The sequence below is a fragment of the Hemitrygon akajei genome, chromosome 16, assembly GCF_048418815.1.
Source record: "Hemitrygon akajei chromosome 16, sHemAka1.3, whole genome shotgun sequence".
NCBI lineage: Eukaryota > Metazoa > Chordata > Chondrichthyes > Myliobatiformes > Dasyatidae > Hemitrygon > Hemitrygon akajei.
Window position 1 is genome coordinate 50721694 of NC_133139.1, and position 27720 is coordinate 50749413.

The window sequence follows — 27720 nt, forward strand, 5'->3', positions numbered from 1 at the left end:
CTGCAAAAGGTGCATCCAGCTGCAGCTCCTGACAAACCGTGTTAGGGAACTGGAGTTGGATGAACTTCGGATCATTCAGGAGGCAGAGGCAGAATTAGACAGGAGTTTCAGGGAGATAGTCACCCCTAGGAATCAGGAGACAGGTAGCTGGGTGATTGTCAGGAGAGGAAAGGGGAATCGACAGGAAGAGCAGAGCACCCCTGTGGCCGTTCCCATCAACAATAAGTATACCATTTTGGATACTGTTGGTGGGGACGACCTACCAGGGACAAGTTGCAGTGGTTGCGTCTCTGGCACCGAGACTGGACCCTCAGCTCAGCAGGGAAGGAGGGAAGAGGAGAGCAGTAGTGATAAGGGATTCGATAGTTAGGAGGACAGATAGGAGGTTCTGCGGAAGAGATCGAGAATCCCGGATGGTCTGTTGCCTCCCTGGTGCTAGGGTCCGTGATATCATGAATCGAGTTTTCAGTATTCTCAAAAGGGGGGGGGGTGAGCAGCCGGATGTCGTGGTCCATGTAGTGACCAATGACCTGGGTAGGAAGAGTGAGGAGGTCCTGAAAGGTGAGTTTAGGGAGCTAGGAGTCAAGTTAAAGGACAGGACTTCCAGGAGCAGCAATCTCAGGACTGCTACCAGTGCCACGTGCAGGTGCATTTAGAAATAGTAAGATAGTGCAGATCAACACGTGGCTGAAGACATGGTGCAGGAGGGAGGGCTTCAGATTTATAGATAATTGAGCAGTTGGGACCTGTCCCGGTGGGATGGTTTACATCTGAACTGGAGGGAGACAAATATTCTCGCAGGTAGGTTTATTAGAGAGGCTCCAGTGGATTTAAACTAGATATGAGGGGGGAGGGGAACCAGAGTGTAGGAACAGATGTAGGGGAGAAGGAAGAAAAAGAAGACAGTAAAGTTCTTTGTACTGTTAGGGAAAAACAGAGGAAGAGGTGGAGAATTTCTTAAATGCATTTATTTTAATGCTAGGAGCATTGTAAGAAAGGTGGATGAGCTTAGAGCATGGATTGATACCTGGAAATATGATGTTGTAGCTATTAGTGAAACACGGTTGCAGGAGGGGTGTGATTGGCAACTAAATATTTCTGGATTTCGTTGCTTCAGGTGTGATAGAATTGGAGGGACAAGAGGGGGAGGTGTTGTGTTGCTTGTCAGTGAAAATATTACAGCGGTGCTCTGGCAGGATAGATTAGAGGGCTTGTCTAGGGAGACTATTTGGGTGGAATTGAGGAATGGGAAAGGTGTAGTAACACTTATAAGGGTATATTAAAGACCACCTAATGGGGAGCGAGAATCAGAGGAACAAATTTGCAAGGAGATAGCAGATATTTGCAGTAAGCACAGGGTTGTGACTGTGGGAGATTTTAACTTTCCACACATAGAAGAAGCCCACACTGTAAAAGGGATGGATGGTTTGGAGTTTGTAAAATGTGTGCAGGATAGTTTTTTGCAGCAATACATTGAGGTACCAACTAGAGAAGGGGCAGTGTTGGATCTTCTGTTAGGGAATGAAATAGGTCAGGTGACAGAGGTATGTATAAGGGAGCACTTCGGGTCCAGTGATCACAATGCCATTAGTTTCAATATAATTATGGAAAAGGATAGGACTGGACTCAGGGTTGAGATTTTTGATTGAAGAAAGGCCAACTTTCAGGAGATGCGAAAGCATTTAGAAGGAGTGGATTGGGACAATTTGTTTTATGGGAAGGATGTAATAGAGAAATGGAGGTCAATTAAAGGTGAAATTTTGAGGGTACAGAATCGTTATGTTCCTGTTAGGTTGAAAGGAAAGGTTAAAAGTTTAAGACAGCCATGGTTTTCAAAGGATATTGGAAACTTGATTAGGAAAAAGAGAGATATCTACAATAAATATAGGCAGCATGGAGTAAATGAGGCACTCGAGGAATATAAAGAATGTAAGAAGAATCTTAAAGAAATTAGAAAAGCTAAAAGATACGAGGTTGCTTTGGCAAGTAAGGTGAAAATAAATCCGAATGGTTTCTACAGTTATATTAATAGCAAAAGGATAGTGAGGGATAAAATTGGTCCCTTAGAAAATCAGAGTGGACAGCTACGTGTGGAGCCAAAAGAGATAGACAGGGTCTGAATAGGAACAGTCAACATGGATTTGTACATGGAAGATCATGTTTGACAAATCTTATTGAATTTTTTGAAGAGGTTACAAGGAAAGCTGACAAGGGTAAAGCAGTGGATGTTGTCTACATGGACTTCAGTAAGGCCTTTGACAAGGTTCCGCATGGAAGGTTAGTTAAGAAGGTTCAATCGTTCGGTATTAATATTGAAGTAGTAAAATGGATTCAACAGTGGCTGGATGGGAGATGCCAGAGAGTAGTGGTGGATAACTGTTTGTCAGGTTGGAGGCCGGTGACTAGCGGTGTGCCTCAGGGATCTGTACTGGATCCAATGTTGTCTGTCATATACATTAATGATCTGGATGATGGGGTGGTAAATTGGATTAGTAAGTATGCAGATGATACTAAGGTAGGTGGCGTTGTGGATAATGAAATAGGTTTTCAAAGTTTTCAGAGAGTTTTAGGCCAGTTAGAAGAGTGGGCTGAGTGATGACAGATGGAGTTTAATGCTGTGAGGTACTACATTTTGGTAGGAATAATCCAAATAGGACATACATGGTAAATGGTAGGGCATTGAAGAATGCAGTAGAACAGAGTGATCTAGGAATAATGGTGTACAGTTCCCTGAAGGTGGACTCTCATGTGGATAGGGTGGTGAAGAAAGCTTTTGGTATGTTGGCCTTTATAAATTAGAGCACTGAGTATAGGAGTTGGGATGTAATGTTAAAATTGAACAAGGCATTGGTAGGCAGAATTTGGAGTATTGTGTACAGTTCTGGTCACCGAATTATAGGAAAGATGTCAACAAAATAGAGAGAGTACAGAGGAGATTTACTAGAATGTTACCTGGGTTTCAGCACCCAAGTTACAGAGAAAGGTTGAACAAGTTAGGTCTTTATTCTTTGGAGCGTAGAAGGTTGAGGGGGGACTTGATAAGAGATATTTAAAATTATGAAGGGGGTAGATAGAGTTGACGTGGATAGGCTTTTTCCATTGAGAGTAGGGGAGATTCAAAAAAGAGGACATGAGTTGAGAGCAAAAGTTTAAGGGTAACACGAGGGGGAATTTCTTTACTCAGAGAGTGGTAGCTGTGTGGAACGAGCCTCCAGTAGAAGTGGTAGAAGCAGGTTCGGTATTGTCATTTAAAGCAAAATTGGATAGGTATATGGACAGGAAAGGAATGGAGGGTTATGGGCTAAGCGTAGGTCAGTGGGACTAGGTGAGAGTAAGCGTTCGGCACGGACTAGAAGGGCCAAGATGGCCTGTTTCCATGGTGTAATTGTTATATGGTTATTTAAGTAGTGCAGCTTTCTTTTTCTTTCTTAGCTCCACATTAGATTTATTCTGCACGTCACAGTTCCCTTGGAGACATTGGATTGCAGAGGGAGAAAAATTTCAAAAGAAGTGAGTGTGGGCAGTTGGGACATTCGATGCACCGCTGTTCCTTTGGTTACACTAGGCTAGCTCAGAGGGCCAATCCAAACTCCCCAGTCTAATACTGACCCACTCAAACAGTAGCTGTTTGAATGAGCTAGTGTTAAGAGTAGGTAGTTTAAGTAAGCTCAGGTGAGTCAGAAGTTATTGATTCTTTTTTCATTTTAATTTTTCCTTCTTCCTTTCTTATTGCTCAGTAGAGCAATGGGGATGCCAGACAACATAGTGCAACGCTCCTCTTGTGGGATGTGGGAAGGTAGGAAGATCTCTAGTGTCCCTGATGACGTCACCTGCTAAAAGAACATACAGCTGCAGCTTCTCTCAGACTATGTCAATGAAATGGGGCTGGATGAACTCCGGGTTATCTGGGAGCCCGAGGGGTTGATTCTCAGGCAATAGAGAGAGGGAATTACACCCAAGGTGCAGGATGCATAACTGGGTGACTGTCAGCAGGGGTTAAGGAGATAAGTAGCTAGTGCAGAGTACCCCTGTGGCCATTCCCTTCTACAGGTATACCTCTTAGGATACTGTTGGGGGTCGGGGAGCCACTGCTGTCAGGTTTCTGGCACAGAGTCTTACTCTGACTCAGAAGCGAAAGGAGAGAAGAAGCAAGATCTAGTGATAGGGGATTCATTGGTTAGGTGAACATACAGGAGGTTCTGTGGACAACAATGAGATTCCTGGATGATATGTTGCCTCCCATGTGCCAGAGTCAGGGACATCTCAGATCGAGTCCCCAGTTTTGAAATGCTTAAAGAGAAACACTTATTAGAAAAAGAAGATTTTTTATCAGTATTTATAGATGCGACAATGTTAATAAGACGCTTAAAAAATGTAACCAAGGCAAATACATGCTTGATAGAGCTCTTTAGAAAAACATATAATCCAGATAATGGTAGTAGGATCATTTCAAGCATGTATAAGGGTTTGTCAAATCGTAAAATACATTTGACTTCATACATTAAAACAAAATGGGAGCAGGAAGGAGGGATAATTATATCTGAGGAAGAATGGACAACAATATGGAGATATCAATGGAAGTGTACCAGTTCACAGAAATGGACGGAGCTTGGATGGAAAAACTTAATTATTTTATTACACCCTCTCAGAAATCCCATTATGATAGTGACCTCCCTGTTTGCTGGAGAAATTGTGGAAATCAAAATGCAAATCATTATATTTTTTGGGACTGCCCTGTTATCAAAAACTATTGGAGGGGGATACACAATGCCCTACAAGACATCTTTAAATGTGAAATACCCTTAGAGCATATATGTCAAACTCAAGGCCCGCAGTGGAATTATCTTTGGCCCGCGAGATAATATCTAATTACTATTAAAGCTGGCCACAGTAATCGAAGCGCCTATGGCATATGATATGGCTAATGCTGAGTTTATTCAGGTACCAGGTTTCCAGGGTTTTTAGTGTTTATTCGGCAGTCTTCTTCATAAGAAACGGAATTTGTAAAGTGAAACACTTTGTAGTTATAGCAGAGACTGAGACACATGAGAGCAGGCTGAAAAAACGGAGGCAACAAAAGCTGCGTTCGCACGCATCCGACTGATCCGTCCCGCATGAAGCTGCATTTTGCTCAATCCGGCCCGTGACCTAAAATGAGTTTGACACCCCTGCCTTAGAGAGTAAGACCATATACTTTGGATATATACCTCAAGAATGGTTGAAAAGAGATAAATATTTAATGAATATACTGTTGGTAGCTGGTAAAAAGACTCTTACTAGGAAATGGTTATCACAGGAGAGCCCAAATTTAAATACATGGATGGAAATTACAATGGACATTTACAAAATGGAGAAGATAACAGCATCTGTTAATCATAAACTGGAACAATTTGATTCATACTGGGAAAAATGGTTTAACTACATAATGCCTCATAGGCCTAATTTTATTCTCACAAATCAATGAATATGTTGTTAAAAAAAATCACTCCCTACTTGTACATGGTTCTTTCCTTTTGCTTGTTTTTCTTGCCACTCTTTTCTATAAGTGTATACCTCAGATAAATACTTTGAGGAGATCTGTGATATGATTATATAATATAGATGTACAATGTCTGAAATACATCTTATGGAAACGTTTGTTTGATGATGAACTTCAATTAAAAAAATTTACAAAAAAAAGTACATATGCTATATATAAAGTACATAATGGGAAGGAACTAAAGGTAACACAAGAGGGTGACTTCTCCCAGCCCATCAGTGAAACAGTTTAAATTCTTCTTCTTTTCCTTTTCAAGGTGACTGAGGTCCTGTCGGAGTCCGTGAGCCACAGTGGCACTCAAACTACAGTTCCTCACTGCAGCTTGCTCCCATTCTTGATGATTTTGACTATGTTTGATATCTTCAGGAGTGGCTTAGAAGACAGGCACTTTGGGGTGTGGCCTTACGCAGCCCTGTGGATTTGATTTCTCACAAGTGTCGCGAACTGAAGCATCATGGGAAACTGGAACAGAGACAATGGTGGCCTTTATACTCAGATGATTGCTCTCTGTTTCTCTCGACTGTGAGACAGTTAGGGGAAACTCGAAATAAAAGTGAAGCTACAGATGCAACATCGAAACAGCAAGCTCATCTCCCCTCTCATGGTGGAATGAATGATATCTCTCCGTCTTGTTAGAGAGAGAGAGAGAAAGCTTGAGGGATGTCGAACTACTGGGATGAACAATACAGTTTGATGGACTGTAGACCATGGCCTCACTTTAGGACTTTGCTGTTGCTTGCATGGTGGGTGGTAGGAGTGCTGATGCTTTCTGCTGGAATAATTGGGTGGAGGGGACGGGAGAGGGTTGATTCTGCTTGCTCCTGCTTGTGCATAGAAGGCAGGTGGCTTTAGAGTTCTTATGTTTTTTCTGCCATTCATTCTTTGGGGCTTTTCTTTTGTTTGAAGGAAGTCCGCATAGAGTAAGAATTTCAGGTTGTATACTGTATACATTGTCTGATATTAAATGGAACCACTGAACCTTGGGATACATCTCCTTACAGGCATCACAAAACAAAAACCCAATTGAACTCAATAAAAAAGGCCATCAAACACCCAATGTGCGAAAATAAAACAAATCGTGCAAACGAAAAAATTTAGCAAATAACATACAGAACTAAAGTTCACGTAAGTGAGTCCACAGCCATGAACGCAGTCATCACTACAACCAGTCCAGGAGCCCATTAGCTGCAGGCCACATTCTCAAGTCAGTGCAGAAGTTAGCCAAGCTGTGAACTGAACACTGTCCCTTAACTCCAGCCCTGACATCCTGACCTTTTCAATCTGGTCTAGTACTTGAAACAGCCAAGCATTGGCTAGTTCCTCACTCTCGGACTTGGGCCCTGCTGCTTCAATACATTGTTGGACCCGGGCCACACAGCCTCGATTCGGCCTGTACCCAACCTTTCCGATCTGGCCCAAACTACATCAGCTCATTCCTCGCTCTCAGACCCAGGCCCTGCTCACCTTGGATTTGCTGTTTCAAATGAGCACCACGTGCATTTCAGCAATGGCCAAACATTGACTTGCTCCTCGCTCCCAGGCCTGGACCCCAACACTTCAATTCAGCTCTTGATATCCAATATATGCTCATCAGGAGCAATAAAGCTGAAGCCTATTATATTACGAGTTTTAAAAATTACAAAAAGGCCTTGTTTACAAACACTTTGTATAAAGGCAGGACGCTAATCAATTCCGAAGTCCTTGTTGTCAGCCATTTTGGGAAATGATCTGAAGTGAGTGGAAGTGGCTGAAGAATATTAATTGGTCACTTCTATCAGAAAATAACTGCAAGTGCTTCAAACCATGTCTTCAGCAATCATGTCCTGGGCTCTGCTGATTTTGGGGGTGCAGATCTACCTGTAAGTGGTTATAGTGTCAAACACTGCTGACAAATTTGTGAAAATTACTGAATACACAGCATGAATTATATCTTGGAGAGATAGTGAGAAGAAAACTTCGCTGATGGAAATTCTAAGGAATAATTCTATAGCACCTGGGTAAATTAACACAAAACAAATGTAAAACTCTTTGTAACTCCATGATTGAGGTGGGTGGGGCTTTAATCTTGTTGAAAAATCTAATTCCACCCAAAACTTGATCCATTGCCTTGCAGATCAGAGTGCAAAGTACATATCCAATTGCCAATTAAATGCAATGAGGACTTCTCTAGCACATAGTTGGCCAATTAGTACAACCATATCCAGGTCTTTCCAGCCCAAGGAGCTGCACTGGCCAGCAACCCACCTATTTAACCCTAGCTGAATCACAGGACAATTTACAAGGATCAATTAAATCCATACATCTTTGGAACTGGAGCACCCAGAGGAAACCTATGTACTCACAGAAAGTTCAAACTTTCTTACAGAGGATGCTGGAATTGGACTCCGTACTCCAACACCCCAAGCTGTAATAGCAGTAATCGCTATGCTATCATAGCAAAAAAATCTTCCCTTCTCCACTAGCAACACCTACAAACTGCTGGTGGAACACAGCAGGCCAGAAAGCCTCTAAGGAAAAGAGTAAACAGACATTTCAGGCTGAGACCCTTCATCACAACCCTCTCCTCTAATCTGCTTTTAATCAGTGCCAACAAGTTTTTGATTTTACAGCTAGAACATAGGTCTTTCCCATTCACTTTAAGCTAGGAGTTCCTAGCCTTTTTTGAGCCATAGACCCCTCCATTAAGCGAAAGGTCCGTGGACTCTGGGTTGGGAATCCCTGCTCTAAGCCCTAAATGTGATAGATCTCCACTCCTTGTTCCAAAGAAAACTAAAGTTTTCCAGTTCCAGTAACATCTGTAGCAGATGGGCAGCATAGTAGTGTAGTTGTCCCAATTCCAAGGACTTGACAGAAAAGGATAGGATTGAACCCATCAATGTGAAGTTTCATGTTCTCCCAGTGACATATCGGTTTCACTGAAATGCTGAAGTTTCAGACTTCTTTCCACATCCTACCAAAATGCTTGTAGATTAACTGACAACTAGGTTGTTCCTTGTGTATGCAAGTGAGAAAAGAATCAAAGGGGAGCTGAGGAAAGTGGGGGTCAGGTGGGGGAGAATAGGAAAAGAGTGGTATCCGTTTAAAACAGAGATGCAGAGTAATTTCTTTAACCGGAGGGTGAATGTGGAATTTGTTACCACAGGCAGCTGTAGCGGCCAGGTGGTTGGGTCTACTTAAGGCGGAGATCGGTAAATTCTTGATTGGCCATGGCATCAAAGATTACAGGGAGAAGGCTAGGGAGTGGGGCTGAAGAAGTGAAAAAAGGGTCAGCCATGACTGCATGTTGGAGGTGACACAATGGACCATTACCTAATTCTGTTCTTATGTCTTATGATTGGCATGTGAGAAACATTTGTAAGGCTACCAAGAAATGAGATCAGCAATGAAGGGATTGCTCCTCAGAGAGATGACATGGCCTTAATGTGCTGAAAGGCCACCTCCTGTATTGAAATAAATTTGCAAGGAATCTCTCCTGTACTGTCTCCAGTATAATCACATCTTTATTGTAACAGTTACCAGAACTGAACAGATTACTCAAGCTGCCATCTAATTAGTGCTGCAGGTATTTCTAACATAAGCTCCCTCCTCTGTGCTCAAAGGAAAAGTGCTAGTTTGCCTTTTTACTAGCATAAAGATACCAGGAAAATGAAGTATTAATTGGATATAAACTCCCAGGTTTTCCTCATACCACTCAATACTGAGACGTACGGGGTACTCCTTGCCATTTTGCACCTCCATAAATAAATTTATCTACCAAACATTCAATTAATTTCATTGTAGTAAGTCCAATAATATAATGACTCAATGTGGCAGCAAAAAATTTAAGAAATGTGGGCCCTTTTAAACCAAATCAAAATTTCAATCTTAAAATGTTTAATTACAAAGTGCCTGAAGACTGAATCTAAGCACCATTAATACGTTTAAGATTTTAATCTGAATATGATTTTATCCAAATTAAAATTCCAGTGCAAACCAAGTCTTTGAAAATGTAAACACGAGGAAATCTGCAAATGCTGGAAATTCAAACACACACAAAATGTTGGCCTGCTGTGTTCCACCAGCAAAGGGTCCTGACGAAGGGTCTTGGCCCAAAACGTCGACAGTGCTTCTCCTTATAGATGCTGCCTGGCCTGCTGTGTTCCACCAGCATTTTGTATGTGTTCTTTGAAAATGTGAAGTGTTTGCAGCTAAAGAGACTGTATGTTAATCATAGGAAAATGGAAGTTCTCAACCCTTTGATACGGCCAACATCCAACAAATGGATTAAATATGAATAAACACACAGCAGCTTCAGCAATGGGTCATCTGTAAAAAGGGTAAGCAACTTCAAATTCCTCAGTGTCAACATCTTTGAAGATCTATCCTGGGCCCAACATACCGATGAAAATACAAAGGTGGTACGCCAGTGACTATAGCTTATTAGGAGGTGAGGAGATTTAGTTCAAAGTAAATTTATTCTCAAAGTACTTATAGGTCACCATATAAACTGTGCAAATACAGAAAGAAATAATAGTAGTAAATAAGCAAGAAATATCTCTAACAAAGACTAGAAAATTTCTACAGATGTACTGTGGAGAGCATTTTGACTGGTTTCATCGGTGCCTGATATGGAGGTGCCAATACAGAGAATCAGAAACAGCTGTCGAGAGGTGTAAACTAAGCCATTATGGGCATGAGCCTTCCACTACTGGGGATATCTTGGGGTGGCACAGCAGCATCATGGTTAGCATGCTTTACAGTACAGGAGACAGTACAGGTTCAGTTCCTGCCGCTGCCTGCTAGGAGTTTGTATATTCTCTCCCTGACTGCGCGAGTTTACTCTGGGTGCTCTGGTTTCCTCCCATAGTCCAAAGACATACCAGCTGGCAGGTTAATAGTTTATTGTAAATTGTCCCATAATTAGGTCAGATTTAAATTGGGGATTTCTGGGTGGCGCAGCTCAAAGGGCCGGTAGGACCTATTCCACGCCGTATCTCAATAATAAAAAATAAATAAATCTTCAAAAGGTGACACCTCAGAAGGAAGCATCCATCATTAAGAACTCACCATACTGACATGCCTACTTCTCATTACTACTATCAGTTAAGTGGTACATGAGCCTGAAACACATTAGGAGTTTATTTCTTGGAGTGTAGGAGAATCAGCAGAGATTTGATAGGAGGTATATAAAATTATAAGTGGTACAGATAGGGTAAATGCAAACAGGCTTTTTCCATAGACAGTAAGAGTTTTGATACACAATTTTAACAACGGAATATTATTAGTGTCAGAGGATATACAAAATATGTCTTTAGAAATTGACTCCATCCAAAGCCCCAAGCAGCAAATGGAATGCATGGCAACCCACATTTAATTTCTAAAAATTCCAATCATAGATTGCAAATCTTAATTCAGCTCTGGTTCAACTACCAAAAGGAAAAATATTGAACCAGAAGACTCTGAATTCAAAATTCACCCTATAAACACCCAAGTGCAATAAAACCAAGCTGATGTCACATAAGTGTTATCTATAAATTCTGAGATTTCACTGCCAATGAGACAAGGTGTACAGGAACGAGACAGATCAGTGGCAAAGTGGTGTCATAACAACCTTGCACTTCATGTCAGCAACACCAGGGAATTGATTGTGGAACTTCAGGAAAGGGAAGTCAGGACAACACAGCAATCTTCAGTGAGGGGTCAGTGCTGGAAAGGGAGAGCTTTAAGTTTGTGGGCATCTACATATCAGAGGATCTATTCAGGGTCCAATGCATCGATGTAATCACAAAGAAGCCATGCCAGTGGCTATAATTTGATAGGAGTTTGAAGAGACTTAGTACGTCAAAGATTTATTCACATTTTTATAGTTGTACAATGGAAGGTATTTTCACTGGTTCCATCTCAGCCTGACATGGAGGCTCCAATACATAGGATCGCAAGATGCTGAAGTGGGTTCTAGACTTAGCCAGCTCTCTCGAGGACATCTTCAGGAGTTAATGCCTCAAGGTGACATCCATCACTGAGCATCACTATCCAGGACATGCCCGATCCTCATTACTACCACGAAGTACAAGAGCCTGAAGACCCACACTCAATTCAGAAACAGCTTCATCCCCTCCCTCAGATTGCGGAACAACCTATGAATTCCTTTTCTTAGTATGTTATTTTTGTAATCTGTACCAATTTTATGTCTTTACACTGTACTGGTGACGCAAAACAAATTTCACATTATGCAAATCAGTGAAAATTAATATGATTCTGATACTATTCGATGAAATGTTAAACCTTGGCCTGGCCACACCACTTTGAAGAGCAAGGGAGTTACTGCCTAAAAAAAACAATTTGCAATAGAGAAAATAAGGAAATTCCTGCGATAACAAGAACAGAGGCTAACAAGGATTTTACAGTGAACTTAGATTTGTGCAGGTGGTTAAAATATTTCGCAGACAACCTCATTTAATCCATATCCCTTACAAAGTGCAAACAGGGTCAGTGTTTGGGGGAAGCAGTCACAGTGACATAATGTGGTTATTAAATCAGGCATTAATGATGAGAAAGTTTCGTTGAGAAGATTGGTAGCTGCAAAAATATTGTCAAAATCAGAATCAAATTTAATAGCAATGGGTATATGCTGTGAAATTTGTTATTCTGAGGCAGCAGTACATTGCAATACGGAATAATAAAAATAAATTAAGTAGTACAAAATGAGAGGTAGAAAAAAGACTGAGGACATGTTCATGGGTTCATTGTCCATTCAGAAATCTGATGGCGGAGGAAAAGAAGCTGTTTCTGAAACATTGAGTGTATGTCTTCAGGCTCCTGTATCTCTTCCTTGATGGTAGCAGAATGATTTTACCACCATTCTGCTACATGCAGTAGACTTGAATTAAGGCTGTGATAAAGGGCTGAGCTGAATTTCAGATGTTTGGCAAGAGTGACTTCCCTTGATATTGTGGCATTAGAGAATCCTGATAAAGGTGGTCAATGTGCATTAAGGGGAGAACACTTGAAAGTCTGAAAGCAAACATGGAAAAGAAAAATGCTATAGCTCCTACAAGTCTTCTTAGTGCAGTGAATTTTAAGCTTAAACATATTCTGCTATTTCAATCTTCCTTTTCATCAGTGGGATGCTCTCTGATAATTGCACAATGTTCAGTTTATGTGCAACAATGATGGGATTTAGGCAATGTTGAGCATGGGCTAATAAGTGACCAAGAAACATTCACCAACACAAAAGAAATGGACAATGGCCACCTGCAAAAAGAGCCTACTATATTCAATGGCATAACCAATGCACAGAGTCACACACCAGCAACATTCTAGGAGGTGGGGGTGTCATCATTATCTAAAAGTTCAACTGTGACTGTGGCTGCCAGAGTTGGGTTCCCTGCAATTGATGATGCATGTTCCAATACCCCAAAGGTTTTCCAGTGTTTCCAAGGCACCAGTTACAAATATATAGAATACTCTTCACTTCCCTGGTTCAGATCACTTGGAAACAAAGCAGAGGTTCCAGTAAGATCAACCATGGTCTTATTAAATGGCAGCGCAGGCTCAAGGAGCTTAATATATGTGTTAGTGTCTAACTTGTAAACTAGAATTTTGAGAAAGCCATTACCTCATCAGGAAATGTGCATGCAGCTGTGTTTTTTGGTGGATGAATTCAAATTTAATATTTCAACTTTACTTCCAACCCTGAGAGTATTGAACAAAAAAAACCTTTTGTTTTAAAAAAAATGGCTCAAGATAATTTGAGCAATTGTCACTAGGCAACTAAAAAATTCATAACCAACATAAAAGCCCTTTCACAAGAAAGGTTAGTAATAGCCGTACTGTATGTAGGCAAGTTAAACAAATTAGAGCACTCAAGGAGTTAAACAGCATTTCAGAGAATGGATTATAAACGGTCTAGTTTTAAAAAAATTACACAGCACAGAAATACAAATCCTGTTTCGGTAATTAGTCTTTCATTTGTCACTAGTACTGGAAAGTATCTTGCAAAACTGACAATTAAGGCCTCAGAAACAAAAGCTGGGACGTAACAGTCTGCCAGAAATTGACTTTTCTTCTTTACAAAGTTCTACAACTTCCCTATTACCAGGCAATTTCCATATAGATCCACAGGAACATATAGCGAAAGAACCCTAAATCTGGAAAATGCTGCATTTTCCAAGTGGCTAATTTGATCAGATAGTGTAACTGTCACCTGATTAACCACTGGAAAATATACTGCATATCCAAAGTTTTATTACAAAGCATTTTGGGTTCCAGCAGGCTACCCACATTTCCATATTTTGTCATAGCTGAATTTAAAAAAAATTAACAAAATTCCAAAGTTAGCATTGTGAATGAAAGACAGTTCAAAATACTAATTCTGATTACTTTATTAAATTGGGATAATTCCGAAGTCTAACTTTACTCCTTTGTAAACCAGAATTACTGAAAACCCATCTCAGCTTTCTCTCAAGATTCCCACAGCCACAAATCAATTCAAGGAAGAGCTGAGAACAATAGATACAAAGGCAAGAGTCAGCTTGCTTTTCAAACTAAACTGGAAGGTGTTCCAGTATAGTTGCTGCTAGAGTTGTAACCAATGGTGGAAAATTGCATAGATATTCCCTAGTTACAAAAGGAAACACAAATATATTGACTAATTTTTGCCCATCTACCCTCAATCATCATCAAGTAGTACAGTGTCCTTGAACAGTACTTACTCTCCAAAGTAACCTGATCACAGATTTCCAGTTTGGGTTTCATCAGAACCATTTGGCTCCAGACCTCATTACAACCATGTTGCAAACACAAACCAAATACCAGCTGGAAGAGATTACTGATCTTCACATCAACATATGACCCACTAAAGCACTCCAGTAAAACTGAAGTCAAAAGGTATCAGGTAAAAAAAACACTAATGGAGTCATGCCTTTTTCTAGAAAAATGTTTGCAGTTATCACGCATCAATCATTCCAGTCCTGGGTCATCACTCGAGTTCCTTAGGGTAATTTTTATCGTTGACACAACCGTATTCAGCTGCTTTATCCATCATTCTTTCCATCATAAAAATTCAGAAGTGAGGATATTCTCTAAGTGCTACTACCCAGCAAATGAAGCAATTCATGGAGCATACACTGAAGATTTAGACAACATTCATGCCACTGAGGTTTGAGGTAATGACCATCCCCAATGAAAGATAAGAGGTTCTAATGCCCAAACCTTAATACACAATATTCATTTCAGTCACAAAGATCCTCCACCATCAACAACCTGAGAGATGGGGAGGGGGAAAGGGGGGTGGAGGAGACCAGAATTCAACTGACCAACCAAAACCAAAAAATCACGACTATAAGAGTAGATCAGAAGTTAATTATCTTGTGCGAGTGTCTTGCCTCATTACACTCAAATCCTTTCCAGCATCTACAAGATGCAAGTGTAATTGAATGCTGTCCAGTTGCCTAAATGGCAGCTCTTGATCAATGATCAGGATTAACACCAGGACTTTCACACTATCAACCACTGCCAATCACTGTCTGTCACCAGCTCAGAGGAAGTGCAGTGTATACCATCCATAAACTGCACTTTTAGTGACTGCCGAAGTAATTTTAACAGCATCTCACAAACACTAAAAAATGTCTGAATGAGGAAATATATAGCCAATTCTTTTTCAGCAGTGGGTCTGAAGCCTTTAACACCCTACTCAACATCATGTAACTACTCTCACCAAAAGGACTTCAACTCCTCATAGACTGGATCAAGCAACTTGGGGTCCATCTGGATGCACTCAGAACCATCCAAGAGAATGAGGGAATCACTGATGAGTGTTTTAGTGAGCTTGTTACACCCAAGGTACATGCTTCAGATAGATGAGAACTAAAGGCAAAAGGCACTCATTGCAAGGTATCCCATGGTCATTCCCCTCACAAGAACATCTCCCTCAACAGTTGAAGGGTATGTACTTTCAGGGCCTAGCAGCAGCTGTCAGGTCTCAGCACCGTGACTGGCTCTGAGGTTCAAAGGGTCCAGGTGTCAATATTCCCAGTGAGTACAGGCCCAGAGAATTCAAACACTCCTCAAACATTAACGCTTTTATTACTGGGATCATTCTTGTGAACCTCCTCTGGACTCTTTCTAATGTCAGCACATCTTAAATATTCTTAAATAGGGAGCCAAAACTGCTCACGATACTCCAGTGCAGTCTGACCAATGCCATATAAAGCCTCAGCTTCTATATCCTAGTCTTCTCGAATTGAATGCTAATATTGCATTTGCCTTCCTTACCAACTCAACCTGCAAGCTAACTTTTAGGGAATCCTGTACGAGGACTCCCAAGTCCCTTTGATTTTGAACTTCCTCCCCGTTCAGAAAATAGCCCGTGCCTTTACTCCTTCTGCCAAAATGCGTAACCATACACTTCCCTACACTACATCTGCCACTTCTTTGCCCATTGCCCCAATCTGCCCAAGTCCTTCTGCAGACACCCTGCTTCCTCAATACCACCTATACTTCCATCTATCTTTGTATAGTCTGCAAACTTGGCCACAAAGCCATCAATTCCTTCATCCCAATCATTGACATATACTGTAACACAAAAAGCAGACCCAACACTGACCCCCGTAGTATAATACTAGTCACCAGCAGCCAACCAGAAAAGGCTCCCTTTATTCCCAACACCGAGTCTGAGAAGAGCCACCAAAGCTACCTGCAACTTGATCAGCTTTGAGGCCGAAGCACGCAGGTATTTCCTTTGTATGGACAGTTACAGGACTGCGGGACTGGACGGCATCCCAAGGCAGATACTCAGGATGTGCGTGGCACAACTGGCAGGTGTGTTTACAGACATTTTTAATCTCTCCTTCTCCCAGTGTAGAGTGCCCTCCTGCTTCAAAACATCCACCATTTTCTCTGTACCTGAAAAGACCAAGATAACATGTTTGAATGACTGGTGTCCTGTCACACTCACCTCAATAATAAGCAAATGCTTTGAGAGGCTGGTCAAGGACTACATCTGCCGCATACCACCACCCACACTGGACCCCCTACAATTCACCTACCGACACAACCAATCGATATATGACACAATAGCCACAGCTCTACACCGTCCTTACACATCTGGAGAACAAGGATGCTTATGTGAGAATCCTGTTCTTGGACTACAGTTCAGCATTCAGCACCATAATTCCCTCCAGGCTTGACAAGAAGCTCAGAGACCTCTGCCTTCACCCTGCTTTTTGTAGCTGGATCCTGGGCTTCTTGCCAGATTGCCAGTAGGTGGCAAGAGTGAGCTCTCTCACCTCTGCCCCTCAACACAGGTGCCCCTCAGGGCTGTGTCCTAGAGTGGTGTCAAGAAAAAAACATCTCCTCAATCTCGCAAAAACAAAGGAGCTGGTAATGGACTACAGGAGGAATGGAGACCGGCTTACCCCTATTGACACCAATGGATCTGGGGTTGAGGTGGTGAACTCAGCATGCATATCACCAAGGATTCATGTGGTCTGTACTTACTAGCTGTGTGGTGAGAAAAACACAACGGCACCTCTTTCACCTCAGATGGATGAAGAAATTTGGTATGGTCCCCAAATTCTGAGGAGCATAGGGGCATAATTGAGAGCATCCTGACTGGCTGCATCACTGCCTGGTATGGGAACTGTACTTCCCTCAATCACAGGAATCTGCAGAGAGTGGTGCAGACAGCCTGGTGCATCTGTAGATGTGAGCTTCCCACTATTCACATTTACAGAGACAGGTGTGTAAAAAGGGCCTGAAGGATTATTGGGGACCCAAGTCACCCCAACCACAAACTGTTCCAGCTGCTACCATCCAGAAAACAGTACCACAACATAAAAGGCAAGACCAGCAGGCTCATGGCCAGCTTCTTTCACCAGGCCATCAGGCTGATTAATTCACACTGATGCAATTGCTATATTGACTGTCCTGTTGTACATACCATTTGTTACAAATTACTAAAAATTGCACATTTAGATGGAAACATAACGTAAAGATTTTTACTCATTTATATGAAGGATGTAGAAATCAAGTCAATTCAATCTACTCAGTCAGCCAATCTTCTATCCATGCTAGTACCTTTCTTATGATACTATGGGGTCTTATCTTGTTGATCAACCTCATGTGTGGCACCTTGTCAAAGGCCTTCTGAAAATCCCAAGTACACAACACCCATCTTTGTCTATCCTGCTTGTTATTTCCTCAAAGAATTCCAACACATCTGTCAGGAAGATGTCCCCTTTTGACGTTGGCCTACTTTATCATGTGCCTCCAAGTACTCATCCTTACTAATAGTCTCCAACATCTTTCCAACCACTGAAGTCAGGTTAACCAGCTCATAATCTCCTTTCTTCTACTTCCTTCCCTTCTTATACAGTAGAGTGACATTTTCAATCTTCTATTCATCAGTAAACATTCCAGAATCTAGTGATTTTTGAAAGATCATTACTAACACCTCCACAATCTCTTCAGCTACCTCTTTCAGACTCTGGTGTGTTGTCTATCTGCTCCAGTTTACTTATCTACCTTCAGACTTTTCAGCTTCCCAAGCACCTTCTTCTTAGTAATAGTAACAATACTCACTTCTGCCCCCCGACACTCAAAGAACCTGGGCTTAAGTCCTAGGTCATCTTTGACCCACATAAGCTGTGAAGAGCTTCCCTTATGGGTCTGTGGATGGTATTAATCCAGTGTTTCTTCAGGATCGTGGCGATCCTTCCAGAAACCAAGGAAATACAGGGAAGACAGTTTCTAGTCCTCCCAACACTGAGCGGTTCTTTCTACTTTTATTAACTGTGCGAAAATTATTTTGGACACAGAGAGTCTCCATGAATAAATAAGACAATTTTGCGTGACATTCCTACAGAATGGGTACAAGGTGAAAGAAATCAATCCACGGAATAAATCCATGAGTCCATGGAAAAACCAAGAAACCCGACAAGGAGAAACCAGTCACTAGTACCCGTCTTCCCTATATTTCCAAGGTCTCTAGAAGGATTGCCAGGATCCTGAAGAAATACTGGATGACCTGAGACTCAGGACAGCTGGAGTTTACAGAATTCCCTGTGAATGCAGATTAGTGCATATTGGCCACATGGGATGCATAGTGGGAACCCACATCAAGGAGCATAGGAGGTGCATCCGTTTGGGTTACATGGAGAAATTGGCGGCAGCAAAACATAGCATTAGCAATTGCCATAGGACTGACTTTGACAGTACAAAACTATTGTGCTGTGCCAATGGCTTTTGGGACCATCTGATGAAGGAAGCTATTGAAATAAAGCAACAGGAAAAGAATTTTAACAAAGATGAAGGTCTCACTCTAAGTAAGAACTGGAATTCAGTTGTAAACAAGGTGGGACAGCGGAAACCTGATTGGATGAGGACTAACTAATCAGAAGGGATGGACGACAGGGGGAATAAATACCACTGGACCTGCATGCCCAGGCATCATCCCAAAGATGGCAGAGTTCATCTTCAAAACATTGGTTAAAATTGATACCTGTACCCAGCTGGAAGACCAAGAAGAGTTTATTTCTCACATACACCAGGAAAGCACTAGATCCTTTTTCAAGTATCACAATCTTAATCAACTTTGCTACAACGAACAAAATCAATTCAATAAAATTGCACAGATTTAATATACACGGAAAATAATAAACCAATGGCAAATATCAATTGCCTGTTTTGTTGCTCCACGCATTGCATTTTCCATGTTTAATAAGTTCTGTGACTGCCTTTAAAACAGCATAAAATACATCTAACATTAATTCATTTAAGCTATGAGATTAAAATGTTACACTTTCTCAACAGCTGCTCAGCTGTTCCTGGTGTTTCCCCGCCAAAAGAAAGATCTCAGTAGCTGCTCACATCTTGCTTGTTTACATCCCCCCAGAACTGAAAAAGCTGGAAAAAAATGAAATATGGATAAAGTATGAAAGATGTACTATAAACTCTTAAATTAGATATATTCCCGATTTTGTTATTTCAGAATGTGATTTCCAGTTATTAAGGCAGAATAAAGTATTATCAAATTTAACGCCTCTGACAAAATTTACAGAAATTTTACTCTTTAGTTTTATTGGATGGTTTCATTTAACCATCTATTTCAATCCAAAATATATTTTTCAAAGCAAGAGGACAAGCTTTAAGTAAGCCTCAAGATATATCACTAGCAGAGCAGACCAATAAATCTCTCCAGGTACATGACAGCTCCTCAATATGTAATAACTTCCACAGTTGACAAGCTCAGTTTTCCCTGTTATGCTCTTCCTGAACAAAAGTCCAGATCATGCTCCGTTTTGAAAAATGCAACTAATAAAGCAGCATCTGAATGGCCACCCAAACTGGAAGAAGCCTTTTCTGCCAGCAATGAAAGTATGTTAACATTCTATCCGTAGACTCAAATATGCAATAGAATACTTCATTTCTCTTTCCCACATCGAAGCACTTCAATAGCAATAAATCCTGCACCTCTGTATTTTTGAAAATAGTATTTTTCAAAGAAAAGCACTTTGACACAATTATCAAATGAAAACTTGACAATACAGCATCCTTACGAATTTGTTTTATGAGCAGAAAGTAAATAACATTGGCACTGCCAGTCTAATGATATCTTCAAAGTAATTCTGCTACAAAATACTTTCCAAAATTAAAATAGCTTTCAAAATTTCAGCGTACAACTATTTGATGCAACTATTAAAAGCTTGATTAAGAAACCTACTGGAGGAACTCAGCAGGTCAATTAGCATCTATGGAGGCAGAGTGTTGGGAGGAAATCGTGCGGGAAAATTATCCTGATACAGGGTTTAAACCGGAAACATCAAAGATGCCTCTGCCTTCATAGATGCTGCCAAATCAACTGAGTTTTTGTAGCAGTTTGTTTTTATCTCCAGATTCCAGTCTCCAAAATTTGATCAAACTTTTTAAAAGCATTGATACTGTCCCCTGTCATTTGTCTGTTTTTCAGATCATGTATCTTGTGTTACTTGTAAACAGCGTGAGATAATGTTTCTTGCAAGCAGCCCACAACCAAATCTATTTTCACAAATGCAAATTGGCATGTAATAAGGATATCAAATGGTAGGTAGATCTGACTACTTATGGGCAAGGCATTGTTATCGCACCTTAAGCATTTTGACCCCTTAAGCCAATATAGAGAAACACGCAAGTTCAAGGGTATTTCACAGAGCCAAAAATTCCAATTCTAAATTTTCTTTGCAGCAATTAATTATACATAATTGTGTTTTATACTCTGCATAATTGAATGCTTTTTGTCTCATCCACAAAACAATACGTGCAGCACAGTATCATAGCAGTTAGTGTAGCACTATTATAACACCAGCAACCCAGGTTCAATTCAACTGCTGTCTGTAAGTTTACATGTTCTTCCCATGACCATGTGGGTTTCCTCCAGGTGTTCTGGTTTCCTTCCACATTCCCAAAATGTACAGGTTAGAAGGTTAATCATTTACAGTGATATAATTGGGGCTCATTGGGCTGGAAGGACCTGTTACTGTGCTGCATCCCTAAATAAATACATTCTTACACATCAGATTTCAAAAATATGGGTACATCAAGCAAGATTTCACAATGTGGACTCCATAATCCTACTTATCCAAGATAATAGGAAAAAGCACAGCTGCAACCCAGAACCCACAATCACGTTCCATTCCAGTAAATGATATGTTTTGTTGTGGCCAATTCAGATCTAATCAAGAATATGAGGGACAGCTTGGTAAAGTGAACACCAAAGAAACCTGCACTTTTGACTAGAAGCTATTTCTGGACAGTATAGAAGACAAATTTAAAACTAGATTTTTCTGCCTGTAGAACAGCCAATTCTGTTTCCACATTTCCACTCATTACCAAGAAATCTTAGAATAGGGATATGTAATTAAGCTATAATTTGTACAGACATTCTCATATTATCAACTTAATCCGTTTAAAGGCATTCTAAATTCTCTCATAGAAAGATCAACACAATACTAGCGTGAATCATGTTAAACATTATTGAAATATATTACAAGATAACCAGAACCAACACACTGATAACTCACACTTTGGAAATATACTTACAACAAAAAGCTAAAAGAACAAGTACTCAAAAAGTGAAAACATCTACCTTGAAAAGTCTTATGCAAAGCATCAAACATCTGACACCCGAGTACACCTTTCTGATTTGGGGGGGGGGGGGGAAGAGAGGGAATCACATGAACAATTAACCTGAGTGGCAATCTTCCTTAAATGCTGCTTTGTAATGTCAGAATATCTTTAAGGTTTCCAATGCTAATATATAGGTTACAAGAGCATTCACCGATTTGTTTTGCCCCAAAGTATTCTGCATCATTTTAGAATTAAGGGCATATTCCAAGCAATATCATTTTCCATTGTAAAAGCAGATTTCTATCTTGTAACCAGGTCAAGAAGTGGATCAAATCAAAGACGAAGAGATCAAAAACTATTATAACCATTAACAATGGACTAGATTTCGGTCTTGGATCAAGAAGCTATACAGAATAATTGTGATACTGCTTTGGAAAGAATCTTGAACTATACCTTTTGAAAATACTTCCAATTTATAAAATTTTAGAGACTATTTAGTCACCCTCGGATAAAGTTAAATGTATGAGGAAAGGACTAGCATTTAGTACCCAAAATCAACTGGCCTTAAAGTCGTGGTGAACATCTTCCTTGAAGTTCTACAGTACTTTGGTGAAGGTATCCCTACTGTTCCAGGATTGAAACAATAAACAAATTATTTCTAAATCAGGACAATATTCAACCTAGAAAGGAATTTACAGCTGGTGCCTCAGGTACCCAATACTCTCGGCCTTCTCAGTTAAGAGTTTTGGGGCATTGTAGAAATACCCTTGGCAATTAATTGCATTACATTTTGTTGATGAAATGCATTTCATTTAAAGTACTCTGCTTGTGAAGACAGTGTGATAGGTTGAGTGTCAATAAACCCATCCACTGATCATGCCAAGCTTTAAGTGTTGTAACTGCACTCATCCAAGTCACATGGACAGCATTTCATCATATGCCTAGTGCCCTGTAGGAGGGAAGATCTGAAGAACTGAATCATGTTACAGAAGATCAGCACGGACAAATATGAATGACATCCCCAGAGTCAGTGAGTGGTTGGCAGGTCCCGGTGTCTGAGTTCCATGCGGCAGAAGGAATGAAGTCCAATGACCCCAGTGGGTTCACAAGTTAGTGACAGCAAAGTTCAAGGCCAAGTGCTCAAGTCTGTCATCAGCGTGTCTAGAGTTCAAGGCCTAGTGTTCAGTGATCGGCAGGGGCTGGTGTTAATGAAAAAGATTGAAGACCGGGGGGCGGGGGGGGGGGGGGAGTCGAATTGCAAGTCCAGATGTCAAGCCCCTGTGAATCTGGGTGAGTTCACAGGAGTAGTCAAAGGCCCAATACCTGCATGCTCAAGTCCAAACCCACGGCTGAGAGGAAGGAACTGTGCTTGTTTTGCTGTTGTCTTGTTGGTTGTGTTTTGTTTTGTGTTCTGTGTTGTTCTATGAGCATTGTAGGCATGGTATGTTAGTGCCAGAATGTGTGGTGACACTTGCATGCTGCCCCCAGCATTACCCATTTACTAATTTTCTTTTCAGCCTTCTCAGTTCTGGGAGGGGTGGATGTGATAAAGACTTGAATATTGAACAGCAGCTTACCAAGATACTCCAGTGGTGATTATTTGGTGATGGTATGCCACTGAGTAACAGGGTAGATATGATATCAAAATTGGGTCTAGTACAGATTACAGGCCATCTCCAGGTAAAGAACAAATTCTGTTTCTATAGGTGTCCATATATCAGGCGGAAATAAAAGCACTAGGATTAGAACCATACATCCACAATATTGAATGCACATGCAACTAATGATGATGGGAGTGCATTCATATGCAGGGATGCTCTCAAGTTGGGTGTTCGTAGCCTGGGGATGGCCTATACTTACTACTTATCAATCCATCTCTAAGCGTTACTCAGATCTTGATACAGCCTTTGGCGGCCTGCAGCATATTCAACAACTGAGCAATGCAAAAATATTTCAGCAAAGCATTATACTCTTTGCACTTCTACGTCACAGAAGAGGTATCCCATTTATCCAGCCATCTTTGCTTCCCGAGATGCAACAGTACCCTTCAATCTGAAAATCTCAATAAACAAGACATGCTTCTTGTGACAGTCCCTAGACAACTTATCTGCAGTCTATTAACCCTGCAATTGTAGGGAGGCAAGGTACTTAGGTTGCATTCATAAACAGCAGCTGCTATTGCATAATCTTTGATGGTGGTCCAGAAAAGTAAATAAGACAAATTGCCATATAAATGAAAAGACGGAGATTTATGATTCAATCATTTGCTATAAATACGTGAGCTGATGTACTCAAATGGCATAGCAAGGCAGCCTGTTGTTAAAGCGTGTCATTCATGGGTGCTTGCTCAGCATTGGCTGACACAGCATTCTAATTCTCACACTCTTATAGAGATCCGAACTTGTTATCAACAGGCTGCGGAATGGTTCACACATTCACTTCTGAGGGACAACAAGCAGAAGGACGAGGACAAGAGTCCCAGTTCCTTGTTCACGTATGAGACCTTACATAAAAGGTGTGGTGTATACCAAATAAAGAAATAACAGTTAAATTTTTTGTCCACTTCCCAAAAGCAAAAATTCACAAGGACTCAAAATGACCAACAGAAGCAGAATATGGAGCTTAATTGCCATATTGTGCGCTCCTTGAATAAAGAGCACAGTCTACATTAAATGTATTCAGTGCTACCGAGTTCTAACAGCACTCCCAAAACACAAGACCATAAGTAGCGTTAAACTCAGCCATTGTTATCAGTACATCTTCCACACTGAATACAACTTAATTTTACATCCAAAGATCAGACAATAGAAACTTAGTTCTTGCACTGCACATAGTATACAAATTATTTTGTCCATTGCAGTTATGGATTTTATCAATAAAAGAATAGTTTGCAGAATGGCCATCCTTTATGGATTTAGTTTCAGGAATGGTCAGGTGTTGAAAGTTCTAACATTATACTTATGAAGCGAAATTTACTAATAGGTTAGAATTTTTAAAGCATTTTAAGACCAAAGGATAAATAAAAGCTAAAATGGAAGCCAACACAATGAAATTAAATGAAAAGCAAAAGAAAAAACTGCAATCTTCAATTAAAACTGAGTACGCTGGAAATATTTGACAGGTCAGTGAGCATCACTGGAGACAAAGAATTAACATCACGTTCAAAAAAACTGAACACTGTTGCCTTTTCCACAGATGCTGCCTGACTTGAAAATATTTCCAATTTTTTTTTCTGTGAAACCCGAATATTCTTATGGAAAACCTTATGAAGTATTATGAACAGTAAAATTACACAAAAAAATTGGAAAGATGACTGCCAGCATATTAAAATATCCAACCAGTGAACAAGCATAACAAAACAACAATGCCGAGGTCATACTAGGATGCACTCAACCAAAAATATCACTAGCATCAACAGATTTTATAAAGGGATCATCCCTGCATTATTTTGTCTGCCTAATATTCCTGGTGCCAAATCTTTCAACCTTTGAGGAGAACAACAACAGGGGGAGTTTCAAACACTGAACCTTTGTACCATGCCAGACTAACTCATTGCAAAGCTGAGATGGAATATACAGCAAATTTGTCTGTCACTCAAGGACTAGCACCATGAGAAAAATGCTTTCTTATGTACATTGAATATTAAGAAATTTAAGCTTTCTTATGTACATTGAATATTAATAAACTTAAACTTTCGATATAACGTTGATTTTAAAACACTATACACTGTTTCAAAAGAAAAATGCTAATTGCTACATAATTTCTGCAAAGTTATCATTTAGTTGCTATCCACCATTTAGTCAGAAATATACTAATTAAAATGTATTGAAACCACTAAAACATTGGCAAGAAAGCAGCAGAATTCCTCTACACAATGAAGTCAGTTTTATTTAAAATATCGAAATAATCATCTATGATCCAGCAAAATATTACAGGAGATTCGCTTTTTATTTTACATATGACTAGAATTACCCTAAAATTTTGTATTTTCAAAGCAGATTTAATTCTGTCTAATACTGTTCGGATGTCTCAAGTTACCCATCATTCCAACAGCTACTTCCTGTTTGCCAGTTTTAGCTTATATCCCGTATGTGTCTAACACTAAATAATTACTTAAAACAGTAAATGGTGTTTTCCAAATCGAACATATACAATTCCTATTTTCAATTCATGTTGGGAGGGGGGGAGACAGAGAAGAGAAGCGGTCTCGAAGCAAATAATCTTACTTTATAACTCCTTATAATTTTAAAGAAACGTTCTTTGGTTTACCGATTTGACTGATTCATTAAATGTCACAAATCCGCTTCACTTTCAGTAAGCGTGCTTGCAGCCATCTCACAAGGATTACGGTTAACTTTAAAAAGATGGTAATAAGTACAACAGTTGGTCACCATTTTAAATTAAGACAACTAAAAGCATTAACAGTTGTTTAAAACTTTATGGACACTTTTGGAAGATCATTGTACGTGTGACTTGTGGAAAAATTGGAATCAATGTGTTATAAAGAACGTTAATTTTGGAAGCTGCCATGGTTTAGAGGAATTCTGCTGCTACACCCAGCTCGCAGAATGGTCATCAAGCTCTGCCAAAGCCACAGATCTCGGGAAATTTCCCATCCGACCAGTCTTAATCGGCCCTGAGTACTGTACATTCACTCATTATGGATTTGAGAATCAAAGCCTACTCGCTAGGCCGCGTTCACTTCGTTCTTTCACATCCATACACTCTCACACTCAGACCCGGGATGGCAAAGGGCCCGATCCCGGGGCCTGCGTGCAAACACACGGCCTGGTTCTTACATTGGCATCCTTGTCTATGGCCTGGAGCAGCTGGTCCTTGATCTGCTGCGGGGTGGGTGTCATTTGGCGGCGGTGCGACGGCGGCGGCGTGGCGGTGGAGGGGGTGGGGGGAGGAGTAGGTGGGGGGGAAAGGGAAAGGAAAGGGACGGGGAGCTAGGGGAGGGAGGCCCGCTAACAAGAGACGCAGAGTCTGAGGAAGTAGCTGCGAAGAGAGGCGGCTGCAACAAGGCCGGTCGGAACCGTCATATTCCGTCGCGACACAGCCGAGTAACTCCGTGTGTCCAGTGTGCGCCTCACTTTCTCCGGCTGTGTGTCACTGCCTGAAGCGAACCCGCACCACACGACCAGAGCCGGCCCGTCCCGAACGGAGCAAACACTGAACCGAGTCGGACTGGAGCCGTGCGCTGCACCATGGGAATCCAGCTCTCCGACTTACGCGCGTCACAATCTACGCGCGAGAACATCACTGGTCCCACGCGTGCGCGCGCGTAAAACAAAATAACGCCTGGGTGCGTCGGCGCGCGCGGGATTAGCGGGTAAAATGCCCGTGCGCGCGCGCCTACGCGGTAACAATCGCGCCACGTGGTTGAGCGTATAGGACGACACTGCACACACGCCAAGGTGCGCATCTCCAAGTCGCCGGAGCAGCGTGCTGCGCGGGAACCGGCGCCACGTTACCATGGCAACAAAGCGGTCGGTGGTGAGCATGGGTCAGCCGCTTATTTCCATTTCAACTAATGGTAACCATGGAATGTCTTTGTATCATATTCAGGTGAACCAGAATGTTTATGTATAACATGTCATTTTTGTGATTTGCTGTTAAGAAAATTTATTGTAAGATTCAGGGGAGAGAGTGGGAGTATCGGTTGAGTTGGGCCGCAGCAAGTTTACGTTATGTTGCCACTATTGGCTGGAGGGCCTGACCACAGTAGCATGTTGAATCAACCGCTTCCACACCCAGAGTTTACCTGTCTGTTGACATATATTGATGTAACCCATGGACATTCAGCCTATCAGTATATGTTATTTAAAACAGCCAACCAATTAGTTAACCTTTGGCCTTTATTCTTGCCTGCAGTCCTGACACCCCCACTTACCTAAACCCATTTGGAGCTATGTGTGGACTCTGAGAAGGATGCAGTGAAGATATGGAACATATTAATCTAGTGGGCAGAACACAGCAAATGGAATGTAAAAAGGTAATCTACTTTAATAGAAAAAACAGAGTTTTTTTAATTGATGAGAGTTTGAAATTTGTTGGTATTCAGGGGATCTGTATCATTTAAAACATATAATTTT

The 27720-nt window shown here is 41.0% G+C and overlaps 1 protein-coding gene across 3 annotated transcripts in view; it reads right to left on the reverse strand.

The window, feature by feature from the left end:
• crsp7 (cofactor required for Sp1 transcriptional activation, subunit 7) overlaps positions 1–26858 on the reverse strand; it is a 136357-nt gene extending 109499 nt beyond the window's left edge. Inside the window, exon 1 of one of the 3 annotated variants that reach the window (XM_073068856.1) lies at positions 26422–26858. In XM_073068856.1, the coding sequence (XP_072924957.1) occupies positions 26422–26484 (63 nt within the window). In that variant the 5' untranslated portion in view covers positions 26485–26858. Of the gene's footprint in view, positions 1–16214; positions 16234–25891; positions 26321–26421 lie in introns of those variants that run through there. The other 2 variants (XM_073068858.1, XM_073068859.1) reach the window with 2 other exon arrangements.
• Between the last annotated feature and the right edge of the window lie 862 nt (positions 26859–27720).